Raw genomic sequence first — 23,268 nt, forward strand, 5'->3', positions numbered from 1 at the left:
AGGAAACAGGGGGGAGTAGGCAGCAGCGTCCTTCTCTCCGCGTGTTATAAAAGGGCGGTATGGCGCAGCCAACTCCCCTCCCGCGCTCCGTTTCTCTCTCCCTCCCTCGCCTCGTGGGCGCGGCCGGGCGAGCTCCGCCCCTCGGCGCGGCGGGCGAGCTCCGCCCCTCGGCGCGGCGGGCGCGGCGCTGCCCCGCTCGGCCCGCTCGGCTGCGCTCGGCGGGACGCGGCACGGGCGGGCGGCCGGGCTGGTTCGGGCCGCGCCGCCCCGCGCATCTACAGCCGCGCTGAGACGACAGGAGAGAGGGGGCGAGATGGCGTCGTGCGTGGGGAGCCGGACCCTGAGCAAGGACGACGTAAACTACCGCTTGCACTTCCGCATGATCAACGAGCAGCAGGTGGAGGACATCACGCTAGAGTTCTTCTACCGCCCGCACACCATCACCCTACTCAGCTTCACCATCCTCAGCCTCATGGCCTTCGCCTTCACCAGGTGCGCGGCCGCCGCGGGGAGCCGCAGCCCCGCCCCTGGGTGCCGGCAGCCCCGGCGTTCCCGGGCAGGGAATGGGGGGAAGGTCGGTGCCCGGCCCGGGGCGAGCAGGGGCAGCGCGGCTCCGGCCGGGCCGTGCCTGCGGTGCGCTCCCCGGGCGACTCCTGCAGCGCCCCACGCCCCCCGCTCGGCAGGCCCGTGCTGAATGGAGAGCGGGCATCCTGCCCTACTTTCCAGAGCGGGTATCATCCCCACTGGGTTTCCTGGGAACTTGGTCATCGTTCTGGGGATCTCTGCTAAAGTCTCTACTAAAATGTGTGTTTCAAAGAGTTGCCAGAAATGGTCTTTATTAGGCTATCGAGCAGCCCCGCGGTGACATCACTCGTGTAGATGGTTTCCCAAGCATGCGGTGCACGGCAGTGGCTGTTCTGTGGCACCGCTTCTGTACCCCACGCTGTCTGTGGCCAGTCTCGGGTGGGCTCAGGCCCTGGCACGGGGTGGGCTTAGCAGGGCTCAGGCCCTGGCACGGATGTGCTCAGCACGGGTGGGCTTGGCAGGGCTCAGGCCCTGGCACGGGTGAGCTTAGCACGGGTGCGCTTAGCAGGGCTCAGGCCCCTGGCACGGGTGTGCTCAGCACGGGTGCGCTTAGCAGGGCTCAGGCCCTGGCACGGGTGGGCTTGGCAGGGCTCAGGCCCTGGCACGGGTGAGCTTAGCACGGGTGCGCTTAGCAGGGCTCAGGCCCTGGCACGGGTGTGCTCGGCACGGGTGTGCTCAGCACGGGTGCGCTTAGCAGGGCTCAGGCCCTGGCACGGGTGGGCTTGGCAGGGCTCAGGCCCTGGCATGGGTCGGCTCAGCATGGGTGGGTTTAGCAGGGCTCAGGCCCTGGCACGGGTGGGTTTAGCAGGGCTCAGGCCCTGGCACGGGTGGGTTTAGCCACATCCTTGGTGCACCACAGGGAGGCAGGGTTCTGTGGGCATCACCCCTGCAGTCATCCGTGGCCATACTGCCAGGAACGGACAGGTTTTTCAGGAACGTTGCTTTGAAAACAAGGGGTATAGCAGTGCAGTCTGAGGGGTATCCTGCATGTTTTTTGAAGTTGTGTATACTTTTTATTGCCTCCCACTGGATGTGAAGATGATTGTATAATCCTCCTGCAGACTGTGTTGTATGTAGGCAGTGATTCCTGTGAGGTTTTGTCTAGGTAGTGCAGTGCGTTCTAGACTCATTTAAACTTTTGTGGCACGGTGTTTATGCAGTCATGGATTTCAGTGGTCTTGTGGCTTAAACTCTGATTGTGGCTAATCCCCCCTTGAAAGCAACCTTAAAACATTAATTTATGACAACTCTCCATTTGATGTTAGAAGATTATTATTTGTCACTAAGCCTGATACACAGTTCATTGTGTAATCTTGTCTTATTCTAAGAATCAAATGTTTAGTTTTCATCAGCTGTGAAATAATGGCCAAGCCTGGCTTGAGCTGAGACAGGGGCATAAGGAAAAGTAACATAGTGTAACTGCAGAGGGTCTGAGGTGTGCCTTTTCTTGTTTCAACATGTGTATGGCCCCAAGGGAGATACTTTTGGTGAGCACATCCCTTGTTCTACTTGGATCCCTTCTTAACTCCAAAATCAGAGATGTATTTCTGTGCTCTGTTACAATGTTTAATTACAGACCTTTGGTACAAGTGCTCCTCGTCCCTTTGCCTCATCACTTTTCCCCTGAAGGGCTAATTTAGGTCAAAGTTCTGACTCACTAAGAAATTTTCATCACAGTGTCATTCTGGAGGATTAATGGATTGCTCACCTTTGGGGAAGGAATTTTGCCATTAATTCTTTCAAGCAGAGGGTGAGCTAAGAAGCAATTTCAGTGCTTTGGAGTCTTCCAGGCCCAAATAAAATTGCTTCACTTCTGGGATGTTTGTTTGCATTTTTCCAAGAGGATTGCTGGTGTGTGTTTCTAACTGACTTCTTCAGTTTCATTTTCTTCCCTCTGTCTATCTCTGCCTCACTTCCTGTGTTTAAATACCAGTTGACTTCTGTTTAACTCTTCTCTATTTCTCCTCTTCTCAGGTTGTAGAAGGTACTCTGATTTTACTTTCTCCCCTCTCCTCCTTCTGCTATTTTCAACTATTGTAGGAGTTTCATAGATCTGATTGATATCAGAGTGCTGCCTCTGGGCCTCATTTGGGACACTATTCAAACCATATGCACTCTTTGAGAGACTGGGGGAGAGGAGATACTTTCTCACATGCTTTTACAGTCTGTGCTCCTTTCCATCAGCTTATTGCATTGAGTCTACACTGACTCATGCAATTAAGGTGATGTTTAAGTTCATTTTCACACTTCCTGGGCACAAGGCCCTGTAGACTTCCCTGTAAAGTGTCACAAGTGATTCTTTGCTTCCCCTGTGCTCTCAGTTGTTCCATAGCTCTCCTGGGCACTTTGTTGAGTGGGGGACTTTCTATGATTGATTCATGCTGATGTTGTGAAGTAAAATTTATTTTTTCAGGAACTTCGCCATAGACAGAGGAAATTCTGTGTTCCTTAAATTCTTGTCTCTTCTATAATTGCTTTGTGTCAGAATTATGTGGAGAGTTCTGAGGAACTTAGAAAATGCTTTTTCCTTGTGTGTAGCAAGCCATACATATCATGAAGTCCTCCTTAGGATCACTGAGAGCAGCTGCTACTGTCTTTGAGCTGACAGATAAGGGTGAAACTGAACTTCAGATAGCAGGAATCTTCAGGTATGATGATAATAATAATAATAATCCAAAACAAATGTGTTTTTTAATTTTTCTATGTTAAAGTGGGTAATAGAGAGTATTCTGTTCTTTAAAGCACATCCTTCTAGTGCTGCTGACAATGGCTGCAGCTTCCTTGGTTGTTTCCTGCTGAATGAGCCAGACAGAGGCTCCACTGCTTCCATCCTGTGCCTCGGGGCAGTGGTGGGGAGTGGCTTTAGCTTTCCCTGTCCTCTTCCACCCTAAATGGAGGAGTGTGGCCCTCTCTGAGCCCAGAGGCAGCCTGCAGGAGTGAGTCCTGGAGGGGATATTTTGTGGGACACAACAACAGGACTGAGGAGGGTGACAGACTAGTGGCTTCTGGGATGAAGCTGCCTGGGTTTGTGGAAGCATGAGTAGGACCTGTAGGATGTAGGGCTTTTGTCTTGCATGTCCCTTGATTAATGGGCTTGATTAAACTGGATTATTTAGTTGTATTTAGCTTTGGCTGAGTTTATGGAAGATGTTTTTCCTCTTTCTTCCACGTTCCAAATTTAGTGTCCTAGCTATTTTTTCCTCAATTGAGTTCCCTCTCCAGCTTTTTTTTTTGTGACATAACAACTCATTCGTTGACGTTTTTGTAATCTACTGCTCTGGAGAAGAACAGAAGAGTATAAAGATTATGCAGTTTTTATGCTCTTTGTTTTTTTAGATTTCTTCTCTAAAAAGCCACAGAATTGATAAATGCCCTTATAAAGTGGGTTAAAATTGAGAATTTTCATCTGTCCTCCCATGTAAGCATTAGAGACCTTGCTTCTGCTGCATGAATGCTTGTATTTCAAAATCAGAGTCAACAATTCTTGGGCTATGTAAGGAGATGATTTAGTACATTTTCCCAATTGCAGCTTGTTATGATTGCATCTTTCCCTTTGGCATTCCCCAGAATAGTTCTTCCAGGTAAACACTATAATTCTTATACCAGCTAGTGTGCAGCAGCAAGTTTCTTGCTCACACCAGTTCTTACCTGCTTCTGGCAAGAAGATTGGGTGTCTGTCCCTTGTGAAATGTATCTGTAAGCCAAAGCAAAATTTTTGCCACTCACTTGGAATTAATTGCAGCTTAACCCTGCCTACATCTTTGTTGATTTGGGGGGAAGTGGTGCCATCATGACTAGGAGAGCTTTTCTGAAGCTGAGTAGTACTCAGAATCCTGATATGCAAAGGGAGGACCTTTAGTCTCACCTGGTGCAGCAGTTAAGTGATGTGATCACAATGTCTTTCACTTCTTTGTTGGCTGTGATGAATTGATGTGATGCAACTGTACTTATTTGTTCTATCTAGAAGAAAAACAAACCAGTTCATCCTCTTGGTGGCAGCCATGACAATATTTCAGTGTGTTATTTACATGTGTTAAAAGAGGGATATGGTTCTGCTGTCTGGGGCATCAGAGCTGGAGGCTCTGGCCAGGAAGTGCACTGGATGGCATAAGTCTTGGGATTGCCAAGGGAGCCTGAGTTAAGCTCTGGGACCTGGAGTTTATGGCTAGTATAAAGTGTCAGCCTGTGCAGCATGGCTGCTGGAAAATGACTGGTAAGGCTGAACTCAGCTGGTTAAAAAAAATGCTGTGGGAAGTCCCTAAGGCCTGCAGAGAAACCATTTGTGTTTAATGCACTTTTTCCTTCCATACATTTAAACTAACACAGTGCTTAAATGCCTCACAGTGATGAAAGCCTGCTGTGAAGCTGTTAAGGTTCAGTTTTGAGGAAAAGAAAAATAATTTGGCTAAGTGAGAAATATTTTCTAACTGCAGCAAGTATCTAATGTGGAGAGCATTTATGCTGTCATGGATTCTTTACTGAACCACCCAGAAATGTGACAGATGCTCTTCCAGGAAGAGCTTTATACCTTCAAAGTTTGCTAGGAATTATTTTGTTATTGTGTTGTGGATAAATAAACAAATATACACAAATGAATAAACTGATCCTAAGTGCATGCTAACTACCCAGATAGTAAAACTGACTTTAGTTGTAGTGGATATTATGAAATATTCACTGTTTATACTATGATAGACTGAAGTTTGGTTTTTTGTATTACTGAAGTATCCCAGAAACTGTCTGCTGGTTAGTAAAGTTAGGGGAGAGTTATTTTGTCAATCTTCTACCTGCCTGAAAAGAAAGGGCTTTGTCAAGTTTGCCTCAGCATTCCAAACTGAATTCTTAGGTCTGTCTTCTGGCTATAATGTAACAGCAGCCCAACTGATGCATGATGCTACATTCAGAGCTTTGGCTTAATCGATCTTAAAGCAATTGATATTTTTCTTTGGGTCTTTCAAGTTGTGCTGTGTCTCTGTTACAGATTCTAAGCTGTACATTCATTATTTCTAAAGACTGATTATTATAATTATTTCTGCCCTCATCTCAGGCATTTGATGTTGAGGATAGGCAAAAGGAAGTGAAGGATATTGCAAGTAGCACCAAAACAGCAGAAAGAAACCTAGGAATTGCATCCAGGCTTCCAGAGGTTTTAGTTTAGGTGTAAAAGTAAAAGTTTCTGTGTAAAAGTAATTCAATGATGTTTCTGTAAGTATTAAAGCAGGAAGATTTTTTTTCACCTTATGTTAAATTTGATCATTATTTCTACACTCACTTCTAACAATGCTAATGGCTTGCATGTGTTTACTAAATACTTAACCCTCTTGTAAGAAAGAGACACCCAGAAGTGTAGTGTGAAAATCATTCAGTGCAATTACTGTCTTAACTTGTAACATAATGGGCATGCATATTTCTTATATTTAATTTCCTTATATTCTTTATTTAAATAATATATCTTGAGAGCCTTTTGACTTCATCCTTATAATGTACTTTAATACTGTGTTGTCTGTTTCTTTAGGGATGATTCTGTACCAGAGGATAATATTTGGAGGGGTATCCTCTCTGTGATTTTCTTCTTTCTAATCATCAGTGTTCTAGCTTTTCCTAATGGTGAGTAAGGTTTATACAGCTTGGTCTTCGTGTTTTTTAAATGTTTCTCTTTATTGCCACTATATTTACTTGGACTTTTATTGAAATACCAATTTTCAGTGTATTTTTCTTTACTCATTGGAATTCTTTTATGTTAAGGAACAGTCTAAAAATGGGTTGTTGTCATACTGAGCAGAGATAAGTGTTATTTATAGCTTGTTATTTATAGTCTGTGTTTAACAAGGAAGTTAAGTTCTCAAAAATCAGTGTCCTATTTGCAGATGTGCAGTTGCAGCTCAGATTGTAAGTAATGATGCTAACAGACCCTTAAATAGTGTTTAGGAGGACTTTGCCTCAGTGTGTTTCAACAGAAGTGTAATTCTAAAAGTTCTCAGACACAGCACCTTAGCAGAAGATAGTAATACAAATGGTTTAAGTTGCATTTACAGTGTAAATCCTCAGTTGCTCAGTAGAAATTAAAGTTGGACAAAAGTTTTGGTAGTTGCATGAGGAGCAGAAAGTATAAAAATGTAAGAACGTTTCTGTGTCACTTAATTCTGTGAAAGAAATGCTTATACATGGTTTGTCTGGTTTGGTTTTTTTAATTTTTGCTTATTCCTGTCAGCAAAATAGTGATTCTTGGGTTAAATCTAAACTGTATGACAGTTGGCAGTGTTCAGGAAAAAATAGTGATCATGTGCAGGGCAGTTTTGTACTGCAGAGTTGGGATGTGTTTTCCCCAGATGTTAAAGTTCTATATGCATGCTTTTCACAAAGTGCTGCCCAAAAAACTGAATGCCAGAGAAAAAGCAGCTTGATGCATACAGTGGTGGAAGAGTGGTCTGCAATGTGTGCTGAAAATATTTGTTGAGCCACTTCTTGCTACCTAAATGTCTGATTCATCTTTAGATGTTTTCCAGTTTCACCAGATTTACTTTGTCTGCTGTTCACATTAGCTGAGAGGTTTTTAGTCTAATAAATCAGTTTCATCCCTGGCTCTAAAGTAAATAATTTGACACCAGTAAAGAGCATAGGTGTCTTCCTTCTTGTCAGCTATATATGATGTTCAGTTTGGAAATTTCAGGAGGCCTGTTTGGTAACATTTCTTGTTGGTCTGAAGACTAAGGACCATGTTTCTTTGTTAACACAGACAAATTTGTATGGGATATCTTAACTGGGAGCAAGCTGCATTGTGGAAACCAGGTCAGGACATCCTCAGGTGACACCTGAGATGTGGTGTCTGCTGAACAAACAGCATGCTACTGTTTTGGACATGACTCCATAAAAACAGTGAAAAATTGTCTTCATGTTACCACCTGGCAGTCTCCTTTTTCCACTCTGAAATCTGCTGGAATTTTTTTTAACAGCATAGAGCTCCAGCTTTCAGGTGTATTACATAGTTTGATGAAGAACTGATCCATGCTCATGCCAAGTAGTCATATGCAATGACTCAAAAATAAATTTTGTGGTTTTTACTGACTGTCTCCTAATAAGCTTTTTGTTTGCTGTCTATAGGACCCTTTACACGTCCTCACCCTGCTCTATGGAGGATGGTTTTTGGTAAGTTTGTGTTTCCAACTTTTGCATTGATTTTGCAGGACCTGCCTTTTTAGCTTTCTGATGAACGGAATTGTCATGAAACATAATTGTGTGTCAAATTTGTGTGAATGTTACTTTCCTCCTGCTCCTGAGCAGTTGCTTATAATCTATTCTTAGTTATGTCTGGGAATTTCATTGTAGTCACTCTGTGTTGGGATGGTGTAAATGAAATCACAAAAAAGGGATCATTAATTCTGATACTAATCCTGTTTTGTGCTTCCCAATCTCCTTCCCCCACACCTTTCCTACTGTCAGCTCTTCCAACCCCAGCTACTGCATATGCTGTCTGATTTTTAAACACAGTTGAGTAGTTGGTTTCTTTTCATTATTGGCAAAATATGCTGTTACTTTATTTGTTTGCTAAATTGTAGCATTGCATAGGTTAACATTTATTAATATTCCGGACATGTATATATTCATATTCATAACTTATTTCATTAAAAGTACCTGTAAAAATCAGTTGCATTTACAGTTCCAAAAATAATTCTGTTAGCTACAAAACTCACAAGTGAAATCCTGCTCCTTAAGCATCTAAATTATACAGCAAAATCATGAAGATTTTTATTTTCAAATAATTCAGGGTTCACAGAGCATATGCTAGACTGCACATTTGCTTGTTTTTAGACAGACTGAATGTTCCGCTCTCCTGACACCTTATATCTAAAAATAAGTAGGTTCCCAAAGTAGCTGATTACTCATCTGTTGACATTGAGAGGATATTGCTGATTAGACAGTTCTCATTAAACAAACCTACTTCTTGGAAAGTTTGGGAAACACTACTCCTACTGCAAACACTAGATCCTACTGCTCACTTCAAGTTTCACCACATGTAGAGTGAAAGGTCATTCTCAATGTTGATGCTGTCAGAGCTTGACCCCTGTACTTTTGGGAAAAGGCTGCATGCAAAATCAGGAGCAGCATTTTTCCCTGTGTAATTCTCCTTCTGGTGTGGTTCATTTAGCTGTGTTTCAGTTCTCAGACCCCTTCAGTAGATGAAGGGCAGGACTGGGACATCCTCAACATTTCCAGGTGCACCCTGGCCTCCAGGCTGTGCTTCATTTAGCAGGGTGACATCTGTTGCCCTTGTGTTTCTGGGAGGGACTGCACAGGACCATGCAGGTACTTCCTGTGCATGTATGTGTCTCTGAACAAAAGTTGCTTTCTGGTGTACACTGTGGGCTATCAGCATGTGAGTCCTGGTTATAGTTTAAAAGGCCTTTTTAAAATTGCTGCAGTTTATTTTGAATGGCAGATCCTAAGTTTATTCACATTAATCTTTCTGCCTTCCGTGACATTGCTGCAGGATACATTTGAAGCTCTGGAAATGGTGTTTGTATGCCTCCTCCAAATGTGGTCTTGGATATCTGGGATCTTGTGAGTAATGTAAAGATATGGTCCCAACAAAAGCTTCATCTGCCCACAGTGCTACACCTAGGGCAGTAAGTTTTTCTTTTTTAAAAAAAAAAACCTTATTCAGACTGGAAGAGAGAAATGGTACTCCTAAATGCAGTTGTGTTCCATAATTTATAGTGATGTGAAAAGAAATAATAACAATATTTATCTTTAAAAGGTTCAAGCAGCAAATTTTCCAGCTCACAAAAGTAACTCAGACATGCATTAGTTTATAATTACTCTTTATTACCAGCACAGCTCAGAATTACCAGGTGGCATTATTAAGTTGATCTTTATGTTGAAATCTGTGTAAAGGCTTAGGGACTTACATTAGTGAGACCAAGAATACTTAAAGCAAAGGGGCAGAGCTGATGCAATCCTGGATCCTAATGTATCTCTTACTAAGGAGCTTCCTGATCACAGCCTTGTACTGCACATGTCTAGATTGATTAGACTGATTTGTTCATGCAGTTGAGCATGTGTTGTATCACTTGTCACAGGAGGGGATACGAAGGGCTGAGTGCTCAGACATTGCCATCTGACTGGGGTCTCTTCAGCTTTTCTGTATGTAGCTGCTGCATATAGAAATTCATTTGTAGAACAACTGTTTGAAAAGAGCTTTTTGAACTCTATGTTCCAAGCAGTTTTGAGCATGATTTTAAAACTGAGTCTTTTTGCAGGTCTCAGTGTGCTCTATTTTCTGTTCCTGGTGTTCGTGCTCTTCCTCAACTTTGAGCAGGTAAAAGCAGTGATGTACTGGCTGGACCCTAATCTTCGATATGCCACAAGGGAAGCAGATATTATGGTATGTATCCATGGCACTTTACTGTACATACTTTAGGCATGTTTTATGTGAGTGGGAATGGATAAATCTAAATTTGTTTCCATGACCAGTGCAAGTTTGTGCCTATACTTGACAGAGCCAACAAGTCCTTTGTGTCAACAATTTATTTACATTGAAATCTACTGGTGTGAAAAAGAGTCTTCTCAGTATTTTATTTTTTTTTTGCTAATGTAGATGTTTGGATGAGTGTGCGATTTGGAATAAGATATATGTTTGCAGTGGGGTAGCTTTGGATGCTTTTTGGTAATAGATATGAGGATGGATACTGAAAATAGACTTAGCAAGGTAGTGTCTAAATGAAGCCTGTATGGTATGTGTCCCAGATCGGGGTTTTTGATGCCACAGTGCTGCACTCAAAGAGCTTTGGTCTCATCTTGTTGCTCTGAGCTTAGTACATTGCTGTTGTGCTATGGAGCCTGTGGAGTATGTGTTTGTATGGCAACTGCAGGACTCTGCTCCCTTCCAGTCAGTCAGCAACTGAGCACTGATGCTGTTACCATTGGGAAATTATTTCCATAGACCATAATCTGGAGTGGCATAGAGAGCCAGACTTCTTGTTCTGCTCACTGAGCAGCTTGCAAAGAGTTTTCCTTACAGAGAACATTCCCCTTCAGGTGGGGACACGAACACAGAGAGCTGAGCTTGTAAAAGGAGGCCTGAGAGAAGGGTGAGAGTTATGCAGGGAGGCAGGCAGAACTGTGTGAGCAGTTGGGCACCAAGCAGAAGAGGAGGCTGTGTGGGGAGGCAAGAATCACTGATCTTGCCCTCCTCACTATCACATCAAATTACTCCTCACCATCTGACCAACATGCTCCCTTGACCTTGTGTTAGTGCATCTGTCCACCATGGTCATCTGTTGACTGCTAGGTGCTTCTATAGGGCTCATGCCTCATGAGTAGGGAAATTGACTGGCTGTCTTTCACACGTGGCAATTTATTGCTTATGCAGACCAAGGCACAGCACCTCATCAGCTGCAAACTCGTGCCCTGTAGCACACGGGGGAATGGAAATCTTCACAGGGCAGTAAGCTCATGTTGGCTGATTGATAGTGAGGGCTGCATGCAGGCTCCTTGCCTGGAAAACTGCATGCTTCAGGTACTGCACCTCAGCCTGTCAGCAGTACATGCTGTGCAGCTCTGGGCTGTGACTTTGGGTTCTGCAAGGAGCCTCCTGTGCTGCTGGAGAGGTGAGAGCAGCCTGCCCTTAGGATGGGGGTAGGACACATGGCTAAATGGACCCCCAGCACCAGTGTCAGTGGTGTTGCTGAGCAACAAAAGGGTGCTGAGACAAGGAGTCTGTTGGTTTGTCAGATTCACCTGGCTCTCCTGTCATTTAAATTAGAAATTGATTCTAGCTAGGGGAGGACTAGTATTACTACTGGCACAGAAGCACAGTACAGCAGATTCCCTGACTGTAGCAGTCAGTGGAAACTTGCCCTGGTCTGCTTTGCAATCCAGGTATTGTCATTTGAAGTTGGAGTAAATTTTTAAAATGCAGCTGTAATGAAGGCTGCAGCTTGGTCGCTTGCACAGTACAAGCAAAGTTGCTTGGGTATAAAAAAAAAAATTCAACACATTTCACTGTATGACTGGCACAACTGCAGCTGGAAAAATTAGATAGAGGGGAAAAGGAAAAATAAAAGAAAAAAGCAAGAGCCGTGGAAAAAATCTTACTTTTGAAATAGCCTCATTGTGCACTCATTATAGGTATCGTAGTGTAGCAAGGAGCCCGCACCTTCTGTGGTGTGTTCCATGCTTCTCATGCTGGCAAAGGAGCCAGTTTCAGTTCTCTTGGTGCACTAAAGCTGCAGGTTTACCATCCTTAGAACAGGTGGTGCACCTTTCTTTGGCCAGCAGCACAGGCACAAGAAAGCACCAGCAGTAAGGATGACTTGCAGTAACCTACACAACTCCTGTCATCCCACAGCAGGACTTAGCTGCCTGCTGCTAGACAGATTTATATGAAATTGTGCTTCTTCTCTTTGTGGTGGCCAGGATTTAAATCATTCTCTGCTATCTCATCTTCAACTTGATTAGTGTTCATTTGTGCAGGATTAGCAATAGTTCTGGCCTGAAAGAGAATTCTTGATTTAACAGCACTGAGCAGTGCTGAGTTGTCACCTGCAGGTGGCAATGTGTATTTTAGGAGGATTGAAGAGCAGAGATTTTTTAAAATGCGTGTTTCCTGTTAGGAATAGTTCAGTTTGTGCTCAGTGATGAGACAGAACCCCACATTTGCAGCCTCCTGATGGCATGCATTTTTTTCTTTCTGGGCAGTGATTTCTAGCACTTGCTGTACAACATGTTTTGAGAACCTGGTTCCTTTGTCATTGGTGACTAGAATATTAATTGGTGTTCTTAAGGAATCTGCTACTCATCTGTGAAAAAACGTTTGCAAGTTCCCTTTGATCTTCCCCTAAATTTTTTTTCAATCCAAGCCTATGGCTGAATGTCCTCAATATGAATGGGTTCTAGGAAATTGCTTTCATGAGGAAAATAAGACACAAAAGATACTCAAGTGAACATTGACATGAGTAACATTACATCAGAAACTGAGGAGGATTAGCCACTAATGAGCCCCATCTGAATACCAGACAGCATGAATGTGGAGAAAGGTGCTTATTTCAAATCAAGACTCCAAAGAAGGGCAAATAAATATTTTCTAGAGTATTGTTTGCTGGTTTTATGGATATGGATATTATTGGTTTCGTTGCTTCTCTGTCACTTAGGAAATACATGCTTCTTCAGGCACCAAGGTCCATTCTGTTTCCCTTTAAATTAGAGCTGTGATGGCAGTACTGAGTCTTAATACTGGAAGTTTTTTGCCACAGTTTAGAAGGATAAGAAAATTAAATAATGCTGATTTTAATACCTTATAATTCCAGGCTTAATGCACTGGATGGAAAGACGTTTCTTCTTTCTGAAGTTGTGTGTTGATGGAGTAATTTTGTTCTGGGTTTTTTCTTTTCCTAACAGGAATATGCAGTGAACTGTCATGTTATCACCTGGGAGAGAATCCTCAGCCATTTTGACATATTTGCTTTTGGACATTTCTGGGGCTGGGCCATGAAGGCTCTGCTGATCCGCAGCTATGGGCTCTGCTGGACTATCAGCATCACCTGGGAGCTCACTGAGGTAGGGCACTTCATCTTAACTATCTGCAAAGGGAAGAGATGCGCATTGGTCTTGGGGGAAGAGTGAATGTTACTAGAAGGATGGCTCTCTACTTCTCTTAGAGGTTTACGGTTTAAGTCTTATAAGCCAGATGAGTAATTTATGCAGCTGAATGAACAGACAACAGCAAGCTGGGCTTTTTGTAAGTGATTTATTACTGCTTGAATAGAAAGGAAGTCTCGCTCAGCCTATTTGTGCCATTCATAATTTATTTTCTGCTGTTATAAGGATCATGCTACTTTTTCTACTTCACATATTTCCTGATTCAGAGCAGCTGTTCTCCTATTTCACCTTGCAATATCTGTGATCTAGTCTCTTGGTCCCTCACATGTAACAATATCACACATTGTGTATAGTGATGCATAATGTACAAGTGAAATGGAGTTGAGGGATCTTCTTGATGTAAACACCTGAACTTAGTCTTTAAAATCAGTTTTCTTTAAAGCTTGCTGTCTTGAGAATGCTTGGCTTATCTGATAAAGCATTTGTAATTTAGAAGCATAGATAAGGATTTATTCGTCTAAAATTAAATTTTGGGTTTGAAAATCCTGGTGCTGTGAGTTCCTCTTCAAAATATGTTTTTGTTCTGTGGCATTGAAGGATACTATGTTTTCTAAGTGATTTTGAAATTGATGAAGATTTCAGAAGTACCCATTCACAGAAAATACCTCAGCTAGTTATTGTACTAATTTTTTCCCTCTGGAAAATAATGTATTTGGATTTGTTTCACTCATACTCTTGCTGTTCATCATACAACCCTTGTCTTCAATTTGATACAGCATCAGGTGTCTAGTATTCCCCTTGTTGGAAGGCACATTATTGGAACAGATAATATGTTGGACAAGGTTCAAAACACAGATATATTATCACCACTCAAATGGATTTTTGATAAATCAGATAATTTAGGAGAGTAATTAGAAACCTCCAGAAGTTATCAGGGCAGTTACTTAGGGATTTAGCTGAGTATTTCCTATTAGCATTCATGGATTGCAGCCAACTCCTTGGCTCATGCTCCATACTTTTGGATTAAAGTTGGAGAGCAGGCAGACCTTGGTCTCATTGTGAGAAAGCAGCTAGAGAACCTTAGAGGCTGTCAGGCTGTCAGACCTGTGCTCTGGTCTTGCTGCCTAATTATCTGTAACTTCTGGTGTCCTTGCCTGGATGTTACTGACATTTGTGGGCTATTGCCCCTCTCAGGCTAAATTAATTAAAAATATGAAAGGGAAACTTTACCAGGACAATGAACAACACTGTATCACTTGGTTCCTGAAGAGAAAGTCAAGTTTTCTTTTTTGTAAAGGTTCAAATCCACATAGCTTGGTCAAAGAAAAACAACTGCACTTGATACATTTTTGCAAGAGTTTTTACAGGAATTGTCATTGCAAGTATTAGTCACTGTAATGTACTGTAAATGAGTCAGCATTCATTCCTGTTGTATACAGAAAACATCCTTGTTCCTTTTCTCAGATCTGATATTTTTCAGTACTTTATGCTTACATCTCTGAACAAAAGATACTTTATTACAAAATCATACCAATAATCTTCCACAGCCACAGTGTACGTACATTAACTACAAGAATTGCAGTGTGTTTGTGGAGGTACATTCTTTGGTTTGCTGTGTATTTTGTTAATTATCTCCTTGAGTATTGCAGAGGGACTGCTTAACACATGGCTGTCTTGATTTCCTGTCCATAGGTAACTTCTCCAGTCTATTTTTTTTAATTGCAGTGATTTTTCTCATAGAATAAGAAAGTAAAATTATTTTTCTTAAAGGAGAGAGAGGCAGTGAACCTGTTTCTAGCTCTTGGTAAAATACATTTATATCTTGCCTTAACTCTGGCCAGTTGTTCCCCTCACTGCATCAGTGGAGTGAAATGTCCTCTTAACTTCTTGAGCCATTCTGTATTAAGTATAGCAGCAAAACTTGCTGATATGCTGTTGAACTCTTAATTTTTTTACAGTCACTAAATTTCCTGAAAATAGAGTTGAAATAAAGAAGTCCTATGTCCTGAACACCACTATGCTTTAGTACTGACATCCATTTCACTTGCTGCATCTTGTTGCTGGTTTAGAAAATATACTAGTTAAAACTATTTAGCAGAAATGAAAAAAAGATTCTCTTAATTTTATTTTTTAAAGCACGAACCACCTTATTTCCTCCAGGAAATGCAGTTGTTGTGCTTGTTTCATACATTTCTGTTAATGTATTGTGTATCATCTTTGAGAAGCCAAGGGCTGCATGATATCCTTATATACAGCATAGTCTCAACAGGGAACAGTGAGAAGGAAACCTCTGATGCCTTGTGTGATTCTGTTCAAGGCCTTCTGAAGTTCATGGAAGGATGTCCATCAAATTTCAGTGGCTGTGGCTCATGTCCTTTTGAAGTATGCTGTGTACTGAAAAGCTGATTTTTGAATGTGTACTTTAAAAGTGAATTTATATTAATTCTGTGCTGTTCCTGACCCAGAGTCTTTTTGCTGTATTCTGTAGCTCTTCTTCATGCACCTTCTGCCTAATTTTGCTGAATGCTGGTGGGATCAAGTCATTCTGGACATCCTGCTTTGTAACGGGGGTGGCATCTGGTTGGGCATGGTAGTTTGTCGTTTCTTGGAGATGAGGACCTATCACTGGGCAAGCTTCAAGTAGGTGTAAATTAAAGCTTGATAAGCATTGTTTTGCATGTAAAAAATAGCATGGAATCTTCCTGTGCTACCAGTGCTGTAATTTTATTTCAAATGTTAAATATCAGTGTCATAGTAATGTTCCTGTATGTAAATGTTTCTAAATGTGACTCTGTATATGATTTTCCTTTGCAATTTCAAGTTACAAGCATTGATGCCAATGGACAATACAAATAGTAAACTTATTTGAATTTTCAGTTTATTTTGTGCGCATAAAACTTTGAGGAAGTCAGGGAGCAAAACAAATTGTGATTGTTTTTTCATCATATATTTTTTAACTAGATTTGGGCTCACCTTGGTGCATCATTAGTGTGCACCAATCTGTCAGCAATAGTAATTGCAGTGAGGGCATGGGGCTGATGGTACCTGTGCTGTGAATTGCTTTACCTCATTGCTGACCTTCTAAAATAAATGGAGTAATTGTAAAATAAAGAGGCATTTGCTGTGTAAAAGGGCAGCAGCTTATGGCCTAGTATGTCAGTTCCTAGCTGTCCAGGTGTGGCTTCTTCCATAGCTTTTTGGCCCTGTCCTGCCTTCTGCCCTGCTAGCTGGTAACAAGCATGGATGTCTGCACATTACCAATGGTATGCATGAAACAGGGTCAAGTGCAGTGAATTGCCTTGAGAGAGGGAAAAGGAACTCAGATCTTGATTTCCAAATTTGTATCTTGTGTGAATTTCTGTACTGCTTTCTTTTTTTGCTCACAGATGTGTTAATTACTCTAAGAACCATCCAGCCTTTAGTCTGAATTCAGTTCTCCTGCATTTCTATTATAGTTGATGGTCCTTCTGTCTTTAGAGGGGCTCACTGAAAGTTTAAACAGCAGACTATCTATGGCACAACTAGTCTTTACTGTCTTTGTGAAATAATCTTTCCTCATATTCTTTTTAATGCATGAGTAGATTTTTCTGACCTTTAACATGAAGATGTTGCTTCATGAGAATGAGAAGCTTGTACTTGTGGCCTTTTAGTTTTTCTTTTTTTTTTCATTTAATAAATACAGATCTTAAAGTTTAGAAGATTCTCCCTAATCTAAGCTCTCTCTAGCCTAGAAGAACACAAATATTGGAATTATCAAATCTGAGAATTTTTTGGATTTTTTTTTTTTTGTCTAAAGGGCCAGAGAAATAACAGGGTGAAAAATGGCTTCTAGTCCTGCTAGTCTTCCTTCAGAAGAGGAAGCTCTGAGTTTTTCTTAGATTCTGTGTCCTTTGGATGCTGTTGCTCATCTGAATTAATATTATCAAAAGCAAGAATCAGTAACACGTCAGATGAGCCTACATTAAAATTCCCTTTTGAAATGGAATTTAAATGCTTTCTTGCTTTTAACAGTGTTATCACTCCTCTCCAGGAGGTCCACATGCATCTGCTATCAGAACAGCAGGACTTGTGTGTGCTGGAGGTGTAGTATTATCAAACCTGTGGAGCCCAGTCCCTGATACAAATAATGAATAATGAATCTTACAGATTCTTGAAGGATTGATGTCAGTGAGCTCTAGAACAAGGAGTGTTTGGGGGAAGAGCAGTAGCAACATAAACTAGGAAGAAATAACCTCTAGATTTTCCAAGGAAGTTGCAGAATTGCTGTCCTTTTTTCTTTGTGAAGAGAATGATAAATGTGTTTTGTAGTTAGTTACTGAGTTATTGACTGAGGATAGAGAAGGGCAGAATTTTCTAGCAGAATACACACCTTGACTGAAATGCTTAATAGATTATTTTTCTGAATCCCCCCCCTTGCCTGGTACATAGTTGTGTCTGAGAAGATCTCTGCTGACCAAAAAAATGTGGCTGTTCCTCAGAAGCATCAGTAACAGAGCTGTTGCTTTTTTGGTTTTTTCCTTCTGGCATATTCCTTGTATTTACTGCAGGCATTATTTTTCCCAGGGACATTCACACAACCACAGGGAAGATCAAAAGAGCTGTGTTACAGTTCACCCCAGCCAGCTGGACCTACGTCCGCTGGTTTGACCCAAAGTCTTCATTTCAGAGGGTGGCTGGAGTCTACCTTTTCATGATTATTTGGCAGGTAAGAAATCAATTCTGTGAAATCAGAGCTGCCATCAGCTCAGTTACTTGCTGCCTATGTTGGACTAAAAAATATTCTGATGGACTGTGTGTCTGTTACTGAAGTACACAGTTAAATGAAGTGATGATGAGGAATTGGACAGGGCACTTTCATGGGAGTTATGTGGTAGTTCAAGAGTGTAATTACAGAATCTGTGGAAAAAGCCAAATGTTACGGATTGCTGTATTGGCTTTTTGCAATTGACACAGATTTAAAAACTGCTAGTCAGTAGAGTTTAGGTGGTGGAGTTTTAATTTATTTTCATTTTGTTGTGTTGATGTGACAGGATTAAGTGTGGTTTGTGTGGGGGGTATGTTTGTTTCTTTTGCTTTGCTTTTCTTGGATTTTTTTTCCTTTCCCATTGACTGTTGAACAGATCAGTGATACTCAGAATACTGTCATTGGTCCAGCAAGACTCTATAGTGTGTCACAAATGCTTTAAAATCTTAAAACTAAAACTTTTGTGATTTTTAAAAAAAAATCTTAATTTAGTGTTTTAAAGGCGAACCATAAATATTTGATATAGTTGTTTGAGGTTTTTTTTCTAATGTATGATCTCTTCTGATTCTCTCCCAAAATTGCCTTGGTTATTTGTACTTGATTTAGGATGTGCAAGTTATCAGAAGATCTCTACAGGATGAATTAGTGTCTGGTCCCTTAAAGAGTTTTGGGAAAGAGAGCAAATACTTTGATAGAGGTTTCTAGGGGAGAATTCTTTGTTTTACTAGTATATTACTTGTTTGTCCTAGCAAAAGACACAGCAGGAATTCCTTGTTTTAGTTTCCATATTAATCTTTGCCCATTTTCTGTACTAATTCATTAGGAATTATGTAAGTTGAACATTATTAACTAGCTTTTTTTTTGATCTAGCTAACTGAGTTGAACACATTCTTTTTGAAACATATCTTTGTGTTCCAAGCAAGCCACCCTTTAAGCTGGGGGAGAATTCTCTTCATAGGAATCATTACAGCACCCACTGTAAGGTAATTTTTTTGCTTCAGTGTTTTTTTCAGTTTAAAGTAGCTTAACTTCTAGGCATCCAAGAACTGCATAAAGTTTGTGAATAAGTTTGGCACGTGTTTTCACAAATGTATGCTTTTGCCACCATAAAATGCAAAACAATAATCTCTTGTCAATAAAATGTATTTCCTCACAAATAAAATAGTGAGGTAAAATGTACATAACAACTGTGTTGCCATAGGTATGTAGAGCCAGTCTGTTCCTTCTCCTGTTTGTGTAGCATCTCCCTGTTTTGTGAGGGAGCTGCATATGTTATCCTTGAGGACTGCATGTGAAAGTATTCAAGTTAGTGAGTCAGGTGCTCCCAAAAGTGTAGATGAGGAAAACCAGAGCTGTTGATTTTTCTAACAGCTCCTGATTGTGATTGAGCAGTAGCTTATTGTGAGAACGGAGCAATATTTATGCAGTGTTGACAGCTGTATAGGAACATGAATCTGCTTTTGGTCATGCATGCTGTTTTACCTTGTTAGCAAAGTTCCTTAATTTTATTTTTTTCCCCATTCCGTAGTTGGAGGTAGACAGAATGCACACAGATCTGAATTTAGAAGCAGAGAATTCCCTGTTCATGTCCGAAGTGATGTTACCTTGGACAGTTAAATGACAGCTATGAATTGGTTTATTCCTCAAATAGTGTCTTAAGTTATGTGCAGTGATTTCACACTATTAATTAAATCACCCAAAATACCCTGTGACCTCTTGTATAGGTGAATTTGCATGGTTTTTTTTTTCCTATGTAGCACTTGCACTGCTGTAGAAGTCTTTATTCTTTAGCAGTGCTTGTATTGTTGGAGTAATAACACTTGTCTTCTCCATCTGTCAGTGGAAATCAGAAACTGAGAGCAGAAACTTTGATTCCACTTCTTTGGAATTCCCCTCTCAAAACTCCTAAATTTCTGGAGCATAGAGAGCAGAGCAGAATGGCCTCCATACTGTTTTCAGAATAGTGAAAAATTTTACTGTTCTTGAGAGGAAAATATGCCAGTGGTTAGACCATTCAAACATAATATGGAATAGCCATATTCTTTAAAGATTCAAGCCCACATTTCTCAAGAAAATGTGGTTTTTAATAAATAAAAGACAAACTGTGGAAAAAAATGAGGGATTCTCTAATTCTTTTGAAACTGTTGCAGTTTTTCTATAAGAATTGGAGACTCTGGAGAGGCAGGAGACAAATGTTGCTAGCCTACTAGTTTGGGTACTTTCCCAGTCCTTGCTCTCAGGATTGTTTTCTGTGTTGTCTCAAGCTATTTGATATATGTGATAATCTGTCCTGCTAGAATTGAAGCCATCTGGTAGACATCCAGAATGATTGCATGTGAATTTAACCATCACCACTTCATTTGCACTATAGATACATCTGTAACAATTTTTTTTCTAAATGTAAATATTCTGGGGACTTTCAACTTCACTGAAGAATTTTCTTTCTTTCCTTCTCAGGCAATACTATGCTTACCTCACAGACACACAGTGCAAGAGGGTGGGAACTCAGTGCTGGGTGTTTGGGTAAGTATTCTTGCTGCATTCCTGAAGCACTTGGACAATTGTCAAGGATGGGTCCAGCACAGGAACTGGCACTTCCCATGAAGCCTTGTCTTGTTTTGGTTTTGCAAGTTCAGAGGGAAGGGAAATTCTGAATTTGGAGGAAGAACATGGGAAGTAATGGAATGAGTAAGGACAACAGAAGGAATAACTAGGAACTGGTGGATAAAGCTAGGCTCTTTCAAAGCACCATTGGCCTTTCTGCCCATTCTTAGGTGAGAAGGAAAAAGCTCTTACCTCTACAGCTTGATGGCTGTGAGGGTGAAGTTTCCCTGGCTGCCAAGGTGGGCATTGCTGCTGTTAGCAGCATCACAGCAGAGGACAGTGAAACAAGGCATGGTTATCCACTCTGTCTGTGAGTGTGCTATGAACCATGGTGACCCTGACTGCAATCTCTTTTTCTCTTTGAGAATACCTTTAAATGAAGAGTTTGCATGCTTGCTTCTGAAGAATTGTTAAGGATACAGAACCCATCATCCTTGGTCTAAAGCTCTCACTGAACACATTAATGTAACATGTGTCAATAAATAGATACCCAGATATGTCTGCAGGATTGCTTCTGTGTCTACTGCAATAGAACATTGACCCACAGTCTGATCTCTACTTATTCCATACACACTTCCCACTTCCATAGTGAGAAGTGTGTATGGAATAAGTATTCTCCTTCCTACTGCTTACTTCTGTAATCTGCTAGAAACAACAGAGCATCACTAGGAGTTGCTGTTGATTGCAGAAAAAGATGAAATCTTCCAGTAATGTAACTATCTAGAATATAATTTCTGAAGCAATTAAAAGAAGTATATGGAACATTCATCTCTTTGGTAAACAAGACACTTCTAAAGGCACAAATGGAATTTTAAGCAGCCTAACTATGGGTATAATTAAAATTAGTGCCTTTCATTAGTACAAAACTGTTTCCTTTCAACTTGACATAACTATTGCATCACTCTTGATAGATATAAAGTGATGTAAAGCATGAACAAGGTCAGTGCAACAGTCTTGCTGAAATTGCACTATTTTCATTAAGATGAAGCCTTTCAAAAAGGAAAATCTGTTAGAATGTTACAAGACCATTTTGCTTGAAAGAAAACTTACCACATTTAGTTCTATGGAGTGCTCTCATCACCCTTCAGTAGGACACTAACACCCTTCACTGTTAGCATCCTTCTTTCTCTTTTCATCAGCTGTAATAGCTTTCCTATTGTAAAATGTGCTTAACCCAAGTATTCTTGACAGGAATAACAGAAAGAATGTATAAGTTCTTGACAGGAATAACAGAAAGAATGTATAAGTTATACAGGCAAACAGCTGTATTTTTGGAGTCCTTATTAAAAATAGCCTATTGTTTTGTTTATGCCTTTGAGTATATCATAACCCTGTGCTTGTTTCCTGATGGTGGTCTTTCTCTTCCCCCTCTGGCTTCATGATTTCTTACTCTGCAGCTGGATCAGTAAGAATAATATAAAACAAGAAGGAAAAATAATTACTAAAGAGAATAATACTGCTCTCAGTTTTTTGCTAATATGCATCTCATTGATTTGTGTATTGGTCAGTTGGGTGTTACTGCCACATTTTTAAGTTTTGGCCCCATTTATCATGCTGGAAGTCACATTGAATAGTACAGGGAAAGCTGTGATTTATTACTTATACCAGGACCATCTCTGCAATACCAGTGATTTAGTCAAGCACACATTTTCCTTCCTCTTTTGTGGGGGAAACTGGGTCTTCCCTGAAAGGCAGTAGTGCCATTTTTTGGTGAAATGGTTATTAACAGTGCTGATAGGGAATGGGTACTGCAGTGTCAAGCTTGGGAGACTAGAACACTTGATGTGATGTGAAGTGTGTCTGCACATAGGGGAGGAGGAGTTTTCATGCATTGCTCAGATGTACAACCTGAAAGCCTCTATTGAGCTAGCTAACTATTACACTTGAAATTTAATAGTGTTTTTCATTATTTGCTTCAGATTGAGATGAGTCAATTTCCTGCACTTTTAATGCAGGTTTTTAGTGTCACTTTTCTACACTTATATTGTTAAACCTACCTAATTTTCTCTTCAGGACCTATACAAACTAGATTTATTTTCATGGCAAACAATAGAAACTTTGGATTCATAAACAAGTAGTGGAAAAGCCTTCATAGCTTTTGATCCTGAAAAGATGTAAACGCCTGGTAGCAGACAGAGAGATTGAGATACTTTTTTTGATCCTTTTAATGTCAGAGAGGAAAGTAAAAGCTGCATTTTTTCCTCTCATATTTCTCCCCAAATCCTCTGAGGCTGTTGTGTGGACCTGAGTTACAGATAAACCAGAGCAAATGCGTGGGTTCTCAGAGAATTTGAAATGTTGTTTCATAGGAATTTTCTCATATGTGAAAATATGGGAAATACATGTGAAGCAAACAAACTAGACAATTTAGAATTGTAGTAAATTTACATCTAGTAGAGAAATAAACAAAGCTCAGTTCTAGTTCTTCCATCAAGGGAGTCTGTTGGGTGTTCAGCATGGAAAAGAAATTCATATATGGTGAGAACTGAAGTACAGGGGTAGGCACAATTGAAGATTCTCTGCTATTGACACACACTCCTTGTTCCCTTGAGCCCCATGAAACAGTGAACTGCCAGTCAGTCACTTTTTGTGTGCTGTTTATGCTGAGAAAAGTGTAGATAGAAAATGACATTTGTCAGAGCTTCAGTTAATGGTGGTGTCAGGGAGGTGAGTGCTCACTAGAGGGTAGTGCTTGTTTAGAGCCGACAGTCTGGGGTCTGAGTTGTGAAAATGTGAGTTAA

The 23,268-nt window shown here is 40.9% G+C and overlaps 1 protein-coding gene across 2 annotated transcripts in view; it reads left to right on the forward strand.

Annotated features, from left to right (window-relative positions):
* The first annotated feature begins 245 nt into the window (after positions 1-245).
* PTDSS1 (phosphatidylserine synthase 1) overlaps positions 246-23,268 on the forward strand; it is a 28,788-nt gene continuing 5,765 nt past the window's right edge. For both annotated transcript variants that reach the window (XM_054269759.1, XM_054269848.1), the window contains exons 1-9: positions 246-492; positions 6,098-6,189; positions 7,684-7,728; positions 9,840-9,964; positions 12,979-13,137; positions 15,668-15,819; positions 17,743-17,884; positions 18,794-18,906; positions 20,381-20,446. In XM_054269759.1, the coding sequence (XP_054125734.1) occupies positions 314-492; positions 6,098-6,189; positions 7,684-7,728; positions 9,840-9,964; positions 12,979-13,137; positions 15,668-15,819; positions 17,743-17,884; positions 18,794-18,906; positions 20,381-20,446 (1,073 nt within the window). In that variant the 5' untranslated portion in view covers positions 246-313. The remainder of the gene's footprint in view (positions 493-6,097; positions 6,190-7,683; positions 7,729-9,839; positions 9,965-12,978; positions 13,138-15,667; positions 15,820-17,742; positions 17,885-18,793; positions 18,907-20,380; positions 20,447-23,268) is intronic.

The sequence above is a fragment of the Melozone crissalis genome, unplaced genomic scaffold (genome assembly GCF_028551555.1).
Source record: "Melozone crissalis strain CALT ecotype California unplaced genomic scaffold, PUWL_Pcris_2 ptg000002l_1, whole genome shotgun sequence".
Taxonomy (NCBI): domain Eukaryota; kingdom Metazoa; phylum Chordata; class Aves; order Passeriformes; family Passerellidae; genus Melozone; species Melozone crissalis.